This window comes from Mesoplodon mirus, assembly GCF_964341445.2.
Source record: "Mesoplodon mirus genome assembly, chromosome: 14".
Classification (NCBI taxonomy): domain Eukaryota; kingdom Metazoa; phylum Chordata; class Mammalia; order Artiodactyla; family Ziphiidae; genus Mesoplodon; species Mesoplodon mirus.
The window spans coordinates 38,110,047-38,125,817 of record NC_138990.1 but is presented as its reverse complement, the minus strand read 5'-3'; the positions used below and the strand labels follow the sequence as shown (position 1 = coordinate 38,125,817).

General features: G+C 39.6%; 1 protein-coding gene across 1 annotated transcript; it reads left to right on the top strand.

The window, feature by feature from the left end:
- Window positions 1–262: 262 nt before the first annotated feature.
- On the top strand, window positions 263–15,328 carry NT5C1B (5'-nucleotidase, cytosolic IB; the record flags this gene model as incomplete). The annotated part of the gene is given in 11 exon segments (XM_082642377.1): window positions 263–292; window positions 2,052–2,144; window positions 2,472–2,645; window positions 3,255–3,392; window positions 4,725–5,204; window positions 5,506–5,673; window positions 6,792–6,921; window positions 9,358–9,407; window positions 9,411–9,480; window positions 9,882–10,066; window positions 14,996–15,328. Coding segments are annotated over 11 exon segments (1,851 nt in total).
- Between the last annotated feature and the right edge of the window lie 443 nt (window positions 15,329–15,771).

Below are 15,771 nucleotides of genomic sequence, written 5' to 3'. Positions count from 1 at the left end.
ATTAAACATTTGAACATTGTTTAGACATTGATTCCTAAAAACCCAGACAATGGTTATGAGTGGATGCACTCAAATAATACTATTTCTTTTTATTTTTTAAGTCACATATTCAGAAAGTCAGTTAGTTACTACGGAATCACATGTGATGTCATAAATTTGACATTCTAAATGCAGACCTAGACTGAGCAACAGAAACAACAGGAAATGGAGCTGGGGAGAGGAAAACCTGCATAACAACAGAAGAATTTCAATAGTTAAAGAAATGAGTCAAACATCTCTGAAACAGAAAAAGGTCAGTGAATTGAATGTCCCAGAATCTTGCCAAAGAACTGAGGAAATGTAGATATCAGTCCATCATTTGCCTCTGGAAATGCTCTGCAGCAATCAAATTTCAGATGATGAGCACACATAGAGGCAAAAGGAGAAGTAAAGGACATGAAGAGTGGAGAAAAAGGAGATTAAATCATGTGGTATAAGTCCATCCAATAAGTCAGCACTTACTGAGCAAATGCTCATATGTTAGTGGTAAGAGGCGAAAACACAGTTGCTATCTTTGAAGAATGCACAACCTAGTAGGAAAGAGAATACATAAACAAAGTACAATTCAGTACTCAGTAAAAGTATGTACAAAAGACACAGGCAACACAGAGGAATGTTTAATACTGGGAACTTCTCCCACGTCGTGCTGAGCTTGGTTCTGAAGAACACTGAAGGGAAAAGGAGGTTATAAGATATAAGGGTGGTATATAGACAAATACAAGTCATTTGGCAAAAACAGAACATAGAGAGTAGAATGGAGAGCACACAAGTTGGAGGAAGACAGGATACATCGTGAGACTCCTGGTCTCTCTAACCAAGTGAATGAAGAGTGTATCCAGAAATGAAGCATAAGCAGATTTACATTTTAGAAATATCACCCTAAATAAATGGGGTAGATGGATCTAGAAGTTGAGAGGATTTAAGGCCATGAAATCTGGTCAAAAGCTACATTCTAAGAATGCAGACCCATAAGGATCTGAGGCCTGGAACAGGAATGGAGAAGAGGGACTAGGTTTAAAATAGCTTTTGGAGTAAGTGACAGGACTTCATGGTGTTGAGGGGATTGATGGAAACATTTTAGGATTAGTTTGAGGATTATACAGCTATGCCATTCTCTTCAGACACAGACTCAGTCATTCAACTAACATCAACTAGATTTTTCCTGGGTGCAAGGCACAGAGCATAAAGAGATTAACAGACTGCCCCTGAGCACTTTGGTCTATGCTAGAAGTTGAGCTCCTTAAACAGATAAATAACACTAATCTTGATTGCCTTACAGCTACTGAATTGGCAGGAAACAACAGAAACACTGCTCCAATACAACAGTATTTCCTGCAGTTGAAAATGAAAACAAATATTTGAATAGATGTCCATGAAATAAGCCATTTTCTTCTGCTCCCTACATGGTCTTCCCTATTAGTTTGTTCATAAGAGACCCCTTTTCACTCTTGATGCTACGAATAGTTAGAGAATATGAATAGAAGACATGCCTGTTGACTGATCTGTATAGGATTAAAGTCCTTGATTTAAAAAATCTATTATTGATGAGGCTCAGATCCACAGGAAATTGGTTTATGAATAAAACAAACAAGAGAAGTTTCAGTTCTACATGGCAAATGAAAAAGTTCCATAAGTAGCAATCTTCAGAGTAACAGAGAAAACAAGTTGTTCCGTGTGAGCAGCTTCACATTTAAATCCAAGTCCTGCTGACCTCTGGGAAATTCTCCCACAGCATTTCCCATGTTACCATTTTGTAAATGATAAATGCGTCATGTCTCAAATCTATAAACCAACAAATTTCTATATTAAAAATCTGTTTGTATAGTTGTCTGATATGTGTTCTTTTTACTCATGCTTGTTAGAACAGAGGAAAAATAATATCTATAATTTATATTTTTGATGGTGGCAAAGAGACAAATTCTAGCTTTCATTTATCCTTTGATTCCCCAAACCCAAGGTTTCTAATGTCCCGAGATGAAAAATTAATAAACATTCTTTGTTTCCATATTAAGAATGAGACTGGACCGAGGTACTCAAAAGACAGCCTAGAAGCAGACAAATCTAGAAAGGATTCTGAGAAATCAGGAGTTCGTCTGAGCACTCAGGTGAGCTGACCTCTCCAGAGTTGGTGAGAGAATTAAAGAGCAGACAGCATAATAAAAAAAGATTAGCGGGCAGGGGAGTTTGGGGGGAAAAGACTGAGCTATCAAGATTTGTATTAAGGGATACCTAACGTCCTCGTGGCGAGGTTAAGAAAATACTAGCAGAAGCTGGCCCCTGCCTACCCATCCAGCACACATCCCAATGTTCATGCAGAATAAATGGCGTAGAAACCTGTGCTCAGCCTGTGGGAGGAGACTGGCCTTTGTTCAAATCAGGGAGGGAAGGGGAGTCTGGCCATCGCATTGACCATCTTCTGCACCATCTTTCAGATGATCATACCGCGTCACTCGCTGAGATGCTGCCCCACGTGGGGTCACTCGTCGGGTAGACGCTGCCTTTGTGCAGCTGAGGGAAAAGTGCTTCTTGGCCCCTGCCGCATGATACGTATTTATATTCACGTGTGCCTGTTGTGGGAGCAGGGCTGGCAGATCACCGTGATCAGGGTGAGCAGAGACCAAACCACTGACTTTGGAGGGGAGCCACAGGCAATCTGGGTGAGGGGAAGGATACGGGGATGGAAGCTTCCACTTGCCTCTCCATGGTCTCCTCCATCCTGTTCCTCCCAAAGGCAGTGCTAGAGGGCGCTATTCCCTCTTCTGCAGCTGCCTGGGAGCCCCGCTACAGCCTTGTTGAGGTACTGGCAGCCTTCATCTTTGTAATCTGGTCAAAAATGTTGGGTATGTCTTTTCAGCATCTGCTAACAAGCTTATCCTTAAGGACAGAAGTGGGGAAAAGGGAGGAAGAATGCTCAACTCTACTAAGTTCTGCATAAGAGGAGTCACAGGTGAAAAACTATGAGATATCAGACTTGTTTCTTGGTTTTGGATGCTCTTCCAGGTAGATTCCCACTTTACTGCTCCTCACAGAAGTTAGGATTGGGCCAGAGCTAGAATAATACACAAGGGCCAAGACTGAATTACTCGTCATAGAGGGCAGGGGCCTTCTCATTGATCACTGCTATATTTGGCTTGCCATGGCTGTTTCGTAAGCATATGTGTGGGAGGACTCGGTGGTGGGGTATTACACTCCTGGGTCTCTTCCCTCCTTGAAAGGGATCACAAGAATTAACCTTGCTGAAGACAGACTCTCGAGGGTACCTAGTGAGAAATCAGTGGTCTCGAACTTCACGGAGCCCATCCACCAGAGCTCCATCAGTAGATGAGTCCAGAAGCAAGAACACAAGTCTTAAGGTAGAGATGGGAATGAAAGGGAAGAGTACATGCCATAATAATAATAATAATAATAATAATAATAATAATAACATAGATTGATGCTTTCCATGCGCCAGGCCCTGTTCCGTGTACTTTATACCTTTTAGCTAACTTAGCCCTCACAGACCCCCACCCCCATCAATCCCCAGAGTAAGAAAACCGAAACACAGAGTAACTTGCCTAAGATTTCACACTAGTAATGCTCATAGAGCTAGATTAAAACCTAGGATCTCTAGGTCTATAAACTGAACATTGAGTGATTAAACTCCATGGTTTCTCCTTCCTTCCTTCACACATTCAAAAACTATTCATTGAGTACCCAAAACTCAGAAGAGGGGGTGAAAATGTCAACAAAGGAAATAAATTGTTGAAGAGTATTAGGTTGTGTGACGCTTTGAGCCCTTAACTAGGCCTAGTCACATAAGAAGAAAAAGTTTGTTGTGAGAATTAGTTTTTGGATGCAGAGTGTGACACAGGCCCAGACACTGGGAGAACCAAACCATCTGTCTCTGTGAGGACTGGCTCAATAACCTAACCAAGAACATGTCCTTTGAAACGTGTGAAATAATCACAAAAACTGGAATAATATATGGATGCTTAATAATCTATCTCATACCTTAGTGAAGGAGTCCTTTCTCTAGAATGACTAGAACCAGTTCCTAATTAAGAAGATGATTCTCTCCAATTGAGCTTCACTGGCACAAGAAGTTCTGAAGGTGATGGGGAGACACTTGGTTCTCCAGCCTACTGACCTTCCCAGCACTCACTGCATTAATCACAGAGCAAATGTGCAGACGGATGCCCCTGAGGTGCTCTGCAGAGCCTTCTGGTGGGAACTTCTGGTCTAGCTGCTCATCAAGTGAACTGGAGGTCACAGATAGAGGCAGTGGCAAGCAAGGTCCCTTCCTCAAGCCTTCTGTCCTACCTGAAGGTCTCTGACTGAGCAGGTATATGTGAAGAAAGTGACAGAACTTTGCAAGCTATGTGCCAGCTACCTAGGGGCAAGGGAAAGGACCTCTACCCTATCTACTCCAAAAGAAAAAAAAAGTGTGAGGTGCTGGTGGCACAACTGGGGGGAAATGAAAGCAATCTATCTCTGTGTCCATGTAACAGAAATGTCTTATATATGGAGCCTTGAAACGTCTGAGCCCCTTTAAGCCCTACTTAAAGGAGCTGAGATGAACCAGGATCCACCTAAGAGCTAGGAATGGAACACAGAGAAGGGGACAGCTCCTTGACTCCAGCTGGGCAGAGATGAGGATGGGGACCCTAGGCGGGCATCTAACTCAGAAGCCCACTTTCTTGCTCCAGCCCCCCAGTAGCTCCACGACCTCCTGGACTTCATCCACCTCCCCTAGCCGTCAAGAGCCGCCAAAGCCGCTGTCAGCGCAGCCCTCGCCACCCACACCAACCACACCGCTCGACTCACGTTCTTCCACGACCCCGGAGGTCCAGCTCCCGACCGGGTCCCGGAGAAGCACCAAGAAGGCTGGGAATTCCGACGCCTGGTCTCCTGGCCTGGGGCGGGAAACCCGAGAGTCTCCGTACAAACGAGAGTTGCGGGACTCGCGAGATTCCAGGGAAACGCACCAGCGGGAATATCCGCGCACGCCCCCTACTGAATGGAAATCCTATGCCGAGCGCAGGGCTCTCTACCCGTCACAGCTGGATCAAGACTGTACGCCTGACCTGGTCAGGCAGCGAGAGGAAGACGAGGACGAGGACGATGCCTACTGGGCATCCGTGAGAACACTGTACGAGAAGACATCGAGCTGCTCGCACCCCAGGCCGGTGAGCAGGGCCCGCCTCCCCTGGTACCTGGGTTGCAGCTCCTCGCAGCCCCGTGGCCGGACCTCTCTCAGCCTCCCTCCTGTCCATGGTATAGGGAAGTTCACCCAGCCCCCTGCTTCTCCTCCCTAAACCTACCCCTCTGCACAGTAGCCTCCAGGACCCAGCTCTTGGCTGTCTCCAGCATCCCAGTCCTCCAAGCTGGGACCCAACTGTTTCCTTCCCACCCTGCCCTGGGATGAGGCCCATTCCTGATCCCTCAGGTCTGTGTGACTCGTCCTCCTGTCGGTGCCCCTCTCTGCAGCCCAAACCCAAGCATGCCATCACCATCGCTGTGTCATCCCGTGCACTCTTCAACATGGTGGCCGGCAGGAAAATCTACAAGGAAGAGGGTCTGGAAAAGTACATGGAGTACCAGCTTTCCAGTGAGAATGTCGTGCTGGCCCCAGGGCCGGCCTTCCGCTTTGTCAAGGTACTCTGCAAAGCTGTCTTTGGCCCTCCAGGACTCTGGATGGCAGGGAAGGACTCATGCTAATCCCTGGGATCTCATCCAGGTTTCCTTATAATTCCTAGTCCACCCTTGTCATTCTTGCCTTTTTTAAGTCTCCCCAGGTCAGTTTATATTTTCACAGAAGCTTCCACACTGTTGAGGGAGGGACTGCAGCCCTAGATTTGGAATGTTGAGCTTCCCTAAGTGGAGTCCAAATTCTGAGACCTGTAACAGAAACTTTTGTTCTCTCCATAGAAGGAGCAGTAACCAGAAGCAATAATGTGCTTACGATTCCAAGCAGTAGAAATAAAACACCCCATTCAAATAAGATTAAATTCACTTTAGCTGCTCTTGCCCCAAACACAGCATATTAAGAAAGTCAAGATGCTCTTGGCACTTAGGGGCATGACTTTAATAAAGAAAGTAAGGTTCTTGGAACTTACACTGAAATGTATAGCACTTATAGCTCTGATCCCCTATATAACTTATACAAATATTACACAATAACGTCATAACCAGGCAGAAACAAACGACACCTCCACATGTTGTAAGTAGAAAGTAGTTATGAGGCATAGTGGAAGCATGAGAGGAAACCACAAACCTACTCTAAAGACTCATGTTTTAAAAAATATACAAAATGCTCACTTTGGCAGCACATGTGCTAAAATTGGAACAACACAGAGACCATTAGCATGGCCTCTGCACAAGGATAACATGAAAATTCTTGAAGCAGCCTATACTTTTCACAATCAAAGATAATCATCAGACGATCAAGAAAGGCAGGTTTTATGAATCAAAAACAAAAATAGACAAACCATGAAAGGGTTAGCCTGATCCTATCTATGTACCTCACAGAAATAATTCTAGTAAACCAAATGTTGTAACAATTTTCAACAAACATTACCCATCTTTCAGTAAACATTAATGCGAGGCTGAAAATACTGAAATGAATGGCATAACCCTGACTTAAAGGAGCCACAGTCTCTCAGTGGAGAGTCTTCAGGGCTTGGATTGGACACCTATGGGATCCTTTCTCTCCAGACCCCCAGTGCCCACTTTGCCTGGCCCTCTTTACACACATTTGTGTTTGTAACCTTCAGGCACTGCAGCATGTCAGTGCTAGACTCCGTGAGCTGTATCCTGATGAACAGGACTTATTTGATATTGTTCTGATGACTAATAACCATGCCCAAGTGGGAGTGCGGCTTATAAACAGCGTCAATCACTATGGTAAGTAAAATAAATACCGTGTGGAAGAACAGCTCGCTGCTCTGGAAGAGAGAAGCCATGTTATTTTGCTCACTGTGGCCTAACTAATGCAGTGTCTGATAGTGACACCCCCTTCTGCGTGAGGAATGTTTATTTGCCTATGTCAGAACAAGAGAGGCCATGTTCATTTTTAACTTCAGCACAGAGTTGGGCCCAAAGCTCTGGACTTAACTTGTCAAGTGTGAATTTCAAAGTCTTAATCCCAGGTCCTGCAATATATTTCTCTGTTTTATGTTTTTCACTTCTGAACTTGACTTCAAGGAGCCGTCAACCCAGGGCTTTCTCTGTGTGATCAGACTTCTTGCTCACCACAGATGCATGTTAAAGGTTTAAAGGTTTTTACCTTTCCTTTCCACTCTTAACATCTGACTCTCCCCGGCTGCTCTCCCCACACATCAAATTCATACTCATGCCAGCAAAACTGTCTTTATTCCTTTACAGGGAAAATTGGTTTGACACTAGTCTCTTCATAGCATTTCCATTAGTGTGTTGGTGACTTTAAGGGGAGGTCCTCATTTTTCCTCTTATGAATTTACCTGACTTCTTATGTGGGGACGTTTAGCCCATTTTCTAAGTGACATATCCAGTCTTAAGCGTATGTCAAGTCAAAATAAGGTTTAAATTTGGCATATTTAACTTCTAGGCTCAAATAAGGCATATTTACAAATAATCACTATCTATTACAAGTTATAAGTTTTATATTATATTATCCTAATTATAAGGCCAACATCTTACTGATACACAGTTGAAAATATGTTTACCTTTCAAAAACGCAGTCTTCATAGTATTATGCTATGAAAAGAGAGAATGTATATTAAAGCTTTAGCAAAGATGAGTGGTGTAATCACTCAATAAAGGACAGCTATTATTTTTACAAAACAGCCTTATTTGATTTAGTAGGTGATTTAAGTCCATCTATCCCTCACCACACTAAGCCCATTGAGCTTAGTAGCATGAGAAATTCTGCTTATTTACATACTAATTCTGTTAATGAACAGATAAAGCCCAATCTTGCACAGCCTTGCTCATGGAATAACAACTTTTCACCTGAAGAGTTAGTTACCTTCTCTCGGTGCTGAAGGCAATTTGTATCTCCCTTTGCTATGGTCTTTTCTATATTATAATTATCTGTTTACATGCCTGGCTCCTTAGTGAATTGTGATCTCCTGGAGAGGGCCAATGTTTTCATCATTTCTGAAGTCCCCAGTACCATCAAATAATTTCTGATCATTAAATTAATATTATTTAAGGATTTGTAGAGTACACTTTTATGCCACTTATGCCCAATGTTGGTTTAAGTGAAAAAGTGAGAGTATTTTGTCCATACCACGGCAAACACTTCCACTTCAACTGTTGATAGATCCTATCCACTCTCTTGGTCCATGCAGATGATAAACAACTGACTAGCTGGCTCAACAACAACTGGCTCAAAATTCTGCTTTATATCATCTGCAGCTGCCCAGTTTTATCATATATCCAAAAACACTTTGAATGGGTACATAGCTTATATGCTTAATGTTATACCTTAATTATTCTCACATCATTGGAACTATGGTTTGCTTTTATAAATAATCCCGTGCTGAGACCTTTCTACATAAATTTTTATCAGAGTTTCAGATTATTCCCTTAGGATAAACTCTTTAAAAAAGGAATCCTAGGTCAAAAGGTATAAGCTGCTAAAAAGCTATCAATACTTTTATCAATAAATATCAAATTACTTTCTAGACAGCTTGTACCAATTTATACTTTCATCCATAGTATATGTAAGTGCTTATTTTACAAACCTCTCACCAACATCTAGTGGGTTTTTTTAACTGTTGTTGATTTGAAAGGCATTTAATGGTATATTAATGTTAGTCTGCTAATGACTGCATTTAAAATTTCAAGTCAAGAGAGACAATTTCACACCTTTTGTTGTTGTTTTGGGGAAATAGTTTAAATGTTATCACTACTTGCTATTACTATTGTATTGTTACTAAAGAAGTACTAAAATGGTACTTAAAAACAGAGCCACATCTTAACTGGCCCCATCAACAAGTGAGGATGCTATAGCTAAAGGAAAAGTACACTGTTCTAGTCTAGACAAGAGTCAATGTGAAGCACTGGGCTTAGACAGTCTTTATGTCTCAGTTTCCTTTTCTGTAATGAGCATAATAATGCCTGCCATAACAGCTGTGTGAGAGTAAACTGGCATGGCCTATCTGGATATACTTCATAAACTATCATGCACCATTATATAAAATAGCTGAGACATTTTTCAATATTGGTACTACAAAGGTAGTTCTAAAACTTCAGTAGGCACTCATTTATTCCTAGGGTAACTTTCACTTGCATTTCCAGTAAGTATATACTGTCTTTAGTCTCTGACATAACAAAGTCTTTCTTGCCCGATAATAGGATTACTAATTGACCGGTTCTGTCTGATTGGTGGAAATAGCCCCATTGGCTAGTTGAAGGCATATCTTACCAACTTGGATCTTTCTGACGATTCTGAAAAAGTACAAGAAGCAATACAAGAAGGTATTACTTGGTTTCCTCTCTCTACTTAATAAAGAGGTCTGCACTAGTGTTTCATTCCATTGGCCTTCACGTAGGATTATGTGGTTTACGTCGTTGTTGGGTTTTCTGCTAAGGTGTTTCCACAAGTGGCAGCCCTTAAGTTTGTCTTTTAGAGCTTTCACCTTCATGGAGGTGGACATCTTCAGTGATTATCCTACACCCATTGTACACTTTCCCATCCCTTACAGAAACGGAGGCAGTACAAAGATGACTGTTTTGAGATGTGTGGTTGTGAAGAAGAGTTGTGTCGTCAGGTAATAGCGAGAGAGGAAATTCGAGGTCTGGGAAGAACTTTTTTTTTTAATAGACACTAAAACATATGGTCCTAAGAAGAGTATTAATTAATTCCAACGGTCTTCCAGGGATCACCTCTGCAACAATATTTGATGGAGCCAAAGACATGGCTTACTGTGACACACAGCTCCGTGTGGCCTTTGATGGGGATGCCGTCCTCTTTTCTGACGAGTCTGACCATATTACCAAGCAGCACGGGCTGGACAAATTCTTTCAACATGAAGCACTGTTTGAGAATAAGCCTCTTGCTCAGGTAGGTTCAATGAGCTCTAATTAATTTTGATCTACTTATTTTCCAACATACCAATATAAATATTTCTTCACTGTGATGACTTTTAAATTTTTGTAGGCAGGCCACTCCTCACTTCTTATCCTTTGTAGTTTTCTCCCCTTGTTTCATGAACTCCTCATTTTAAAGCATCTGCTGCCAACTTTTTTTTTTAATTTTCGTGTTCTTTTATCTATCCTTTTGGAAATGTTTCTATGATCTTCTTATGAGAAAGAGTTCATCTCCTCCAAATTATGAGTAACAGAGGTAATACGGCTTACCAATTAGCCACTTCTACATAATAGTTCTCAAAATAGTAAGGTTATTTCCAGTAGGTCAGTAAACATTTGTTGAACCTCTGTGTCCGTACCCTTAAACTCCATAAAGGTAGCACTTATTTGAGAAAAATCTGCAAAACTGAGAGTTTAAATTAAATCAAATAATGAGCTCCAAGCAAGTACAAAGTATGAACAATTAAAATTTTAGGTTTTTTGGAATCAATCCATGAACCAAAGTGTTAAAGTCATGGTCTAAAATGAACAAAACCTGCAACTTCTGAACCAAAGGAGATTTGAACATCAAAGTATTCTCCAAAATGAATATGAAATGATGGATCATTCAGTTTTAATCTATGAATCTTACCTAGGCCTTTCTTTTAAATTGGGCTTTTTTTTTCTTAGCTCTTCTTGAACTTAAGATCTTAAATATGGTTAGTTTTACTACATTTATAAAAGTAGGAAGAGACTAATTGAAAGATGAAAGTTTTACTAAGTCACCTCACATTACAGCAAATGATATTTAAATTCTGAGTGTTTTTGTGTGTGTATGTTTAACTTCACAGTCCCTTCCTAAATAGCTTCTTTAGAAGTCTTGAGCTCATGTCAAAAAGTTGTTCAGTGTTAACAAAGTTTACTATTGACAGGAAAATCCTTTGTTATATTTTACGTAAGTCTGCTTTGCTGAAATTTAGAGCCCATTGTACATTAGCCTTTAAGCATTATTAAAATGTTCAAGATCTCTAAAAAAGAGCACTTAAAAAGAAAAAAAAACTTCAAAACAAGAATTATTTCAAGATAATCTTAAAATACCATTTTTTTTCATCCCAGGGAAAGAATCCAAATTTCTTTTAGATTCTGTACTTATCAGTTCTTTTCTCCATATTTTAAATCATTTTTCCCATTAAACAACTGAAATTGTGAAGTTCAACACTATTTATTGCAGGAATACCCAATGAATTTTTACTAAGCATACTTGTTTTCATAATGTGGTCCTTCTGACAGTGGAAAAATATGCTATTTTTCACATAGAAAGGGTAGCTTTCCTATAAAGACCAGGCTTTGCCAGATGTTTCCACTGATGAGAAGGAAGTTATGAGATATGATTCCTAACCAAGGCTTTCAACAGTGTTGGTCATGGGGCTTATGGTTTCATCATGACAATATCCCAATTGTCTCCAATGGAGGAGATCTGAGAGTCACCAGCAAATGGGACAGCTGGACAGGATTAATTTAGCCACTCTCACTGTAGCTTATAAAGCCTCCAATGTGGTACCATGACAAGTAATGGATGTCTCCTGATTTGATCTCTATCTCATTTCACCATTCTGGGATAGTGATCTCCGTGTGTGTGTGTGTGTGTGTGTGTGTGTGTGTGTGTGTGTTTTAATCAGAATTGTTGAGGTATACTTTATATGTAGTATAATTCATCTTTTTTAGTGCACGGTTCTGAGAGTTTTGACAAACATATGTGTATAGTCGTGAAACCAAAATCAAACTCAAAATACTCACAAAATTCCCTGTGCTTCTTTGTAGTCATCCTAGCCCCTATCCTCAGGATCTGTCAAACACATTGACAGCCCCATAGGATGCAATCTTTTGAATCTGACTTATTTTACTTAGAATGATGCATTTGAGATTCATCTTTGTCATTCCCTGTATCAGTAGTGCATTCCTTTTTACTGCTGAGTAGTAGTCTGTTCTATGGATGTACCACATTTTTTCATATATTTACCTATTGGAGGATATTTAGGTCATTTCCAGTTTTTGGCATTTATAAATAAAACTACTTTAATCATTTGCATACAGGGTTCTGTGTAAACACAAAAATCTCATTTCTCATGGGTAAATACCTCAGAGTAGGATTGCTAGGTCACAGGATAAATATACGTTTAACTTTATAGATAGCACCAAACTATTTCCCAAAGTGGTCACACCACTTTGCATTTCCAATGAAAGATTTTTTGCTCTGCATCCTTGCCAGTATTTGGTAATGTCAGTTGTTTTTCATTTGTTTGTTTGTTTTGAGCTGTTCTGGTGGTTACATAATTGTATCTCATTGTGGCTTTAATTTGCATTACCCTAACGACAGATAATACTGAACATCTTATGAAGTGCTTATTTGCCATCATATGTATTCTTTGGCAAAAATATCTGTTCAAATCTCTTGCTCATGTGAATTGGGTTGTTTTTTATTTCATTATTGAGATTTGAAAGTTCTTTGTATTACAATTCTGGATACAAGTCCTTTATCATATATTTGTTAATTCTATAATGCAGAAATTAATTCCTTTCAATTATATAATTTTTGCTTCATGTATTTCTAATTTCTGTTGTTTGGTGCCCAAATATTTAAGATTATTATATCTTCTTGGCAAATTAATCACTTTTCATTATGCAATGCCCTCTCTCTGATATTCATACAGACATTCTAGCTTTTTTTTCTTTTTTGGGCTGATGTTTGTATGGTACAACTTTTCTATGTTTTTACTTTTAACCATTTATGTTTTTTTGTTTTTTGTTTTTTGTTTTGCGGTACACGGGCCTCTCACTGTTGTGGCCTCTCCCATTGCGGAGCACAGGCTCCGGACGTGCAGGCTCAGCGGCCATGGCTCACGGGCCCAGCCGCTCCGCTGCATGTGGGATCCTCCCTAGAAACAGTTGCCAAAGTATAGGTAAAAACTGTGACTAAACATTTACTTAAAAGAAAGTTGGGTCATAAAGTGGAAATCCCCAAAATCAGGGAAGAGATGATAAAATGTTAAACGGTAGAACTCTGGAAATGAGCAAATAGAAAAATAATATTTTAGAGAGAAAAATGACAGAAATAGGTCCTAGGTAAAGAAAATCCAACATATGCAAAATTAGAATACCTGAAGAAAACACTGAAATTATGTTATGGGGGGAGGAGGATAGGGTTGTGTGTGATAAATATAAAGATGCAAACATATCAAAATATAAGGCAAGAAAACATCCTGAATTATCAGAATATTTTAATGGATACATTAAACTACTAAAGGTTAAAAACTAAAGGCCACATTATACTATAGGGAAATAGAAGAGAATAATCATTACTGAGACATGCCCTAGTAATATTATTTGACTTCAAAAATAAAGAAATAATTCTTTGGGCACCCTGCACTGCACACACAAGTGGGGAAAAGAAAATCAGGCTGTCCTGAGTCTTCTCCACAGCAGCACTCAGTAGCAAAACACAGTGGAGCCCTACTTATAAGATCATGTTGAGAGGAAATATAAATCACAGATTCTATATCCAGTCAAAAGCTCATTCAAGTAAAAAGGAAACAGATCAACAGTTAAGAACATAGTATATTCTCAGGGATTATTATTTCCATAAGATATTCTTGAGAAAACTAATACAAGAGGACACATTTTGGCCAATATGTAGGTGACTACAAACACACAAAGGCACAAATGGGCATAGAATGTATTTCACCATAGATCTAAAACTAAAACAACTGCAGGGATTAGAGTGACAGAAAAGAAAGCACATATTATATGCCCTAACAATGTAGAAATTATTTAACTATTAAAAACTGGGAAAATATGGAGGAAAAAGTTATAAGGAAGAGTAGGTGTACTGATATCTTCAGTTACAATAGCTGATCAAAGGATAAAATGTAAAGCTGAGAGACAGAAATATAAGAATATTTAATAATTCAAATGCAAACACTGAGAAAGATGAAACAGTTAAAATCAAATGATTGAAGAAAACATAGAGGATAAGAGAAAGATGAAGAAGTACCCTAATTTCATTATTTTTCATTATATAAAATAACAGATCCTGGATTTAAAAAAATAGAGGACTGAGGATACTATAAAAAGTTATAAAGGTAACCAACAGAAGGAAACAATACAAACCTTCCTAAATGTTAGAAGAAACACATATACACACATGTTCAAATAAAAGAGACACTCAGTGAACAATCTTTTGAAACCTTTAAACGTGAAAAATGAAATACAAATTGTAATACAGAACCATTATCACATACATTTGTGATATCGATAAATAGAAATGGCCTCAAACTCAGCTTTTGTTTTAAAAATTAAGACTTTCAGATTGTATCACTTAGCAAAATCCAATTCTATGTTCTATACTAGAGGTACAGCTAAAAGTAAGTGTTCAGAAAGGTTGAAGATAAAAGTGTGAAGATATATAAAGTAATTGTAAATATAGAGAAGACTGGATTCAAGCCAAGAAGGAACTGAACAAGATAAAAAAGTACACTTTCTAATGTTAAAATGTGCAATTCACAAAAAGTAAATCAAAAGAGTAGTGCTTTTGCTGATTAACTGAGTTTTCAGAGTATCCCATTTTGCCATGGATAGTTTACGTCTGTTGCCCTGGTTCAACTTTTTATGGAAGCTTCTTTCACTCTTAAAATATCTGTGTTTAGATGATAAATTATATGGCCATCCTATGTTTTACTCTAGGAATGCAAGGATGGTTCCATACAAGGAAATATAATCACATAAATGCAAGGAGTTTCAGCATTGTATCACTGGTCTATACTGAATGTTTCATGCAGTATTATAAGTTCTTATAAACATCTGCCTTTTTAGCGTTCACTTCCTTTGGCTCACTGGATGACAGCTGTGACATATGTTCCTTTTACAGGGTCCCTTGAAAGGCTTTCTGGAAGATTTAGGCAGACTGCAAAAGAAGTTTTATGCCAAAGATGAACGGTTATGTTGCCCTATCAGGACCTACCTGGTTACAGCTAGGAGTGCAGCCAGTTCAGGCGCCCGCATGCTGAAAACCCTTCGCCGCTGGGGTCTAGAGATAGACGAAGCTCTTTTCCTTGCTGGAGCCCCCAAAGGTCCCATCTTGGTGAAGATAAGGCCCCACATCTTCTTTGATGACCACATGTTCCACATTGAAGGGGCACAGAAATTTGGCACCACCACAGCTCATGTACCTTATGGAATTAATCAAAAAGAGAACAATTAGGGATGGGAAGGGGAAATAAAGCAGTGAGTCTGGTATTACGGAAGCCACATCTTGTGGATCTCTAGGGCAATGAGGTATTTCAGTAGATTAGACCTCAGAACTTTGTTCATTTGGAAAGGTTTTCTCTTGAGTTTTTTAAAACATTTTGAACTCTCAAGTTACCTTCAAGCTACTTCTCTTGGAGCCGTCAATGCGGTTGATGACATTGCAACTACCTCTCTGTGTAAGTCATAATGATGACTCTTTAGAATGTTTAGAACTTGAATCCTTGAATGCTTAAAGGACTATGTCAGAAGCCTACTTAGTTTTACAAAGCATTGCTCATTTATGGATGTTGGTAGCTAGTATGAATCATTACCCATCATCATTATAGAATAGTGGGTCTTCACAAGTGGAAAGAGAAGGGTTAAGTACACTCTTGAAAACTGGAGCTTTTTAGTCTG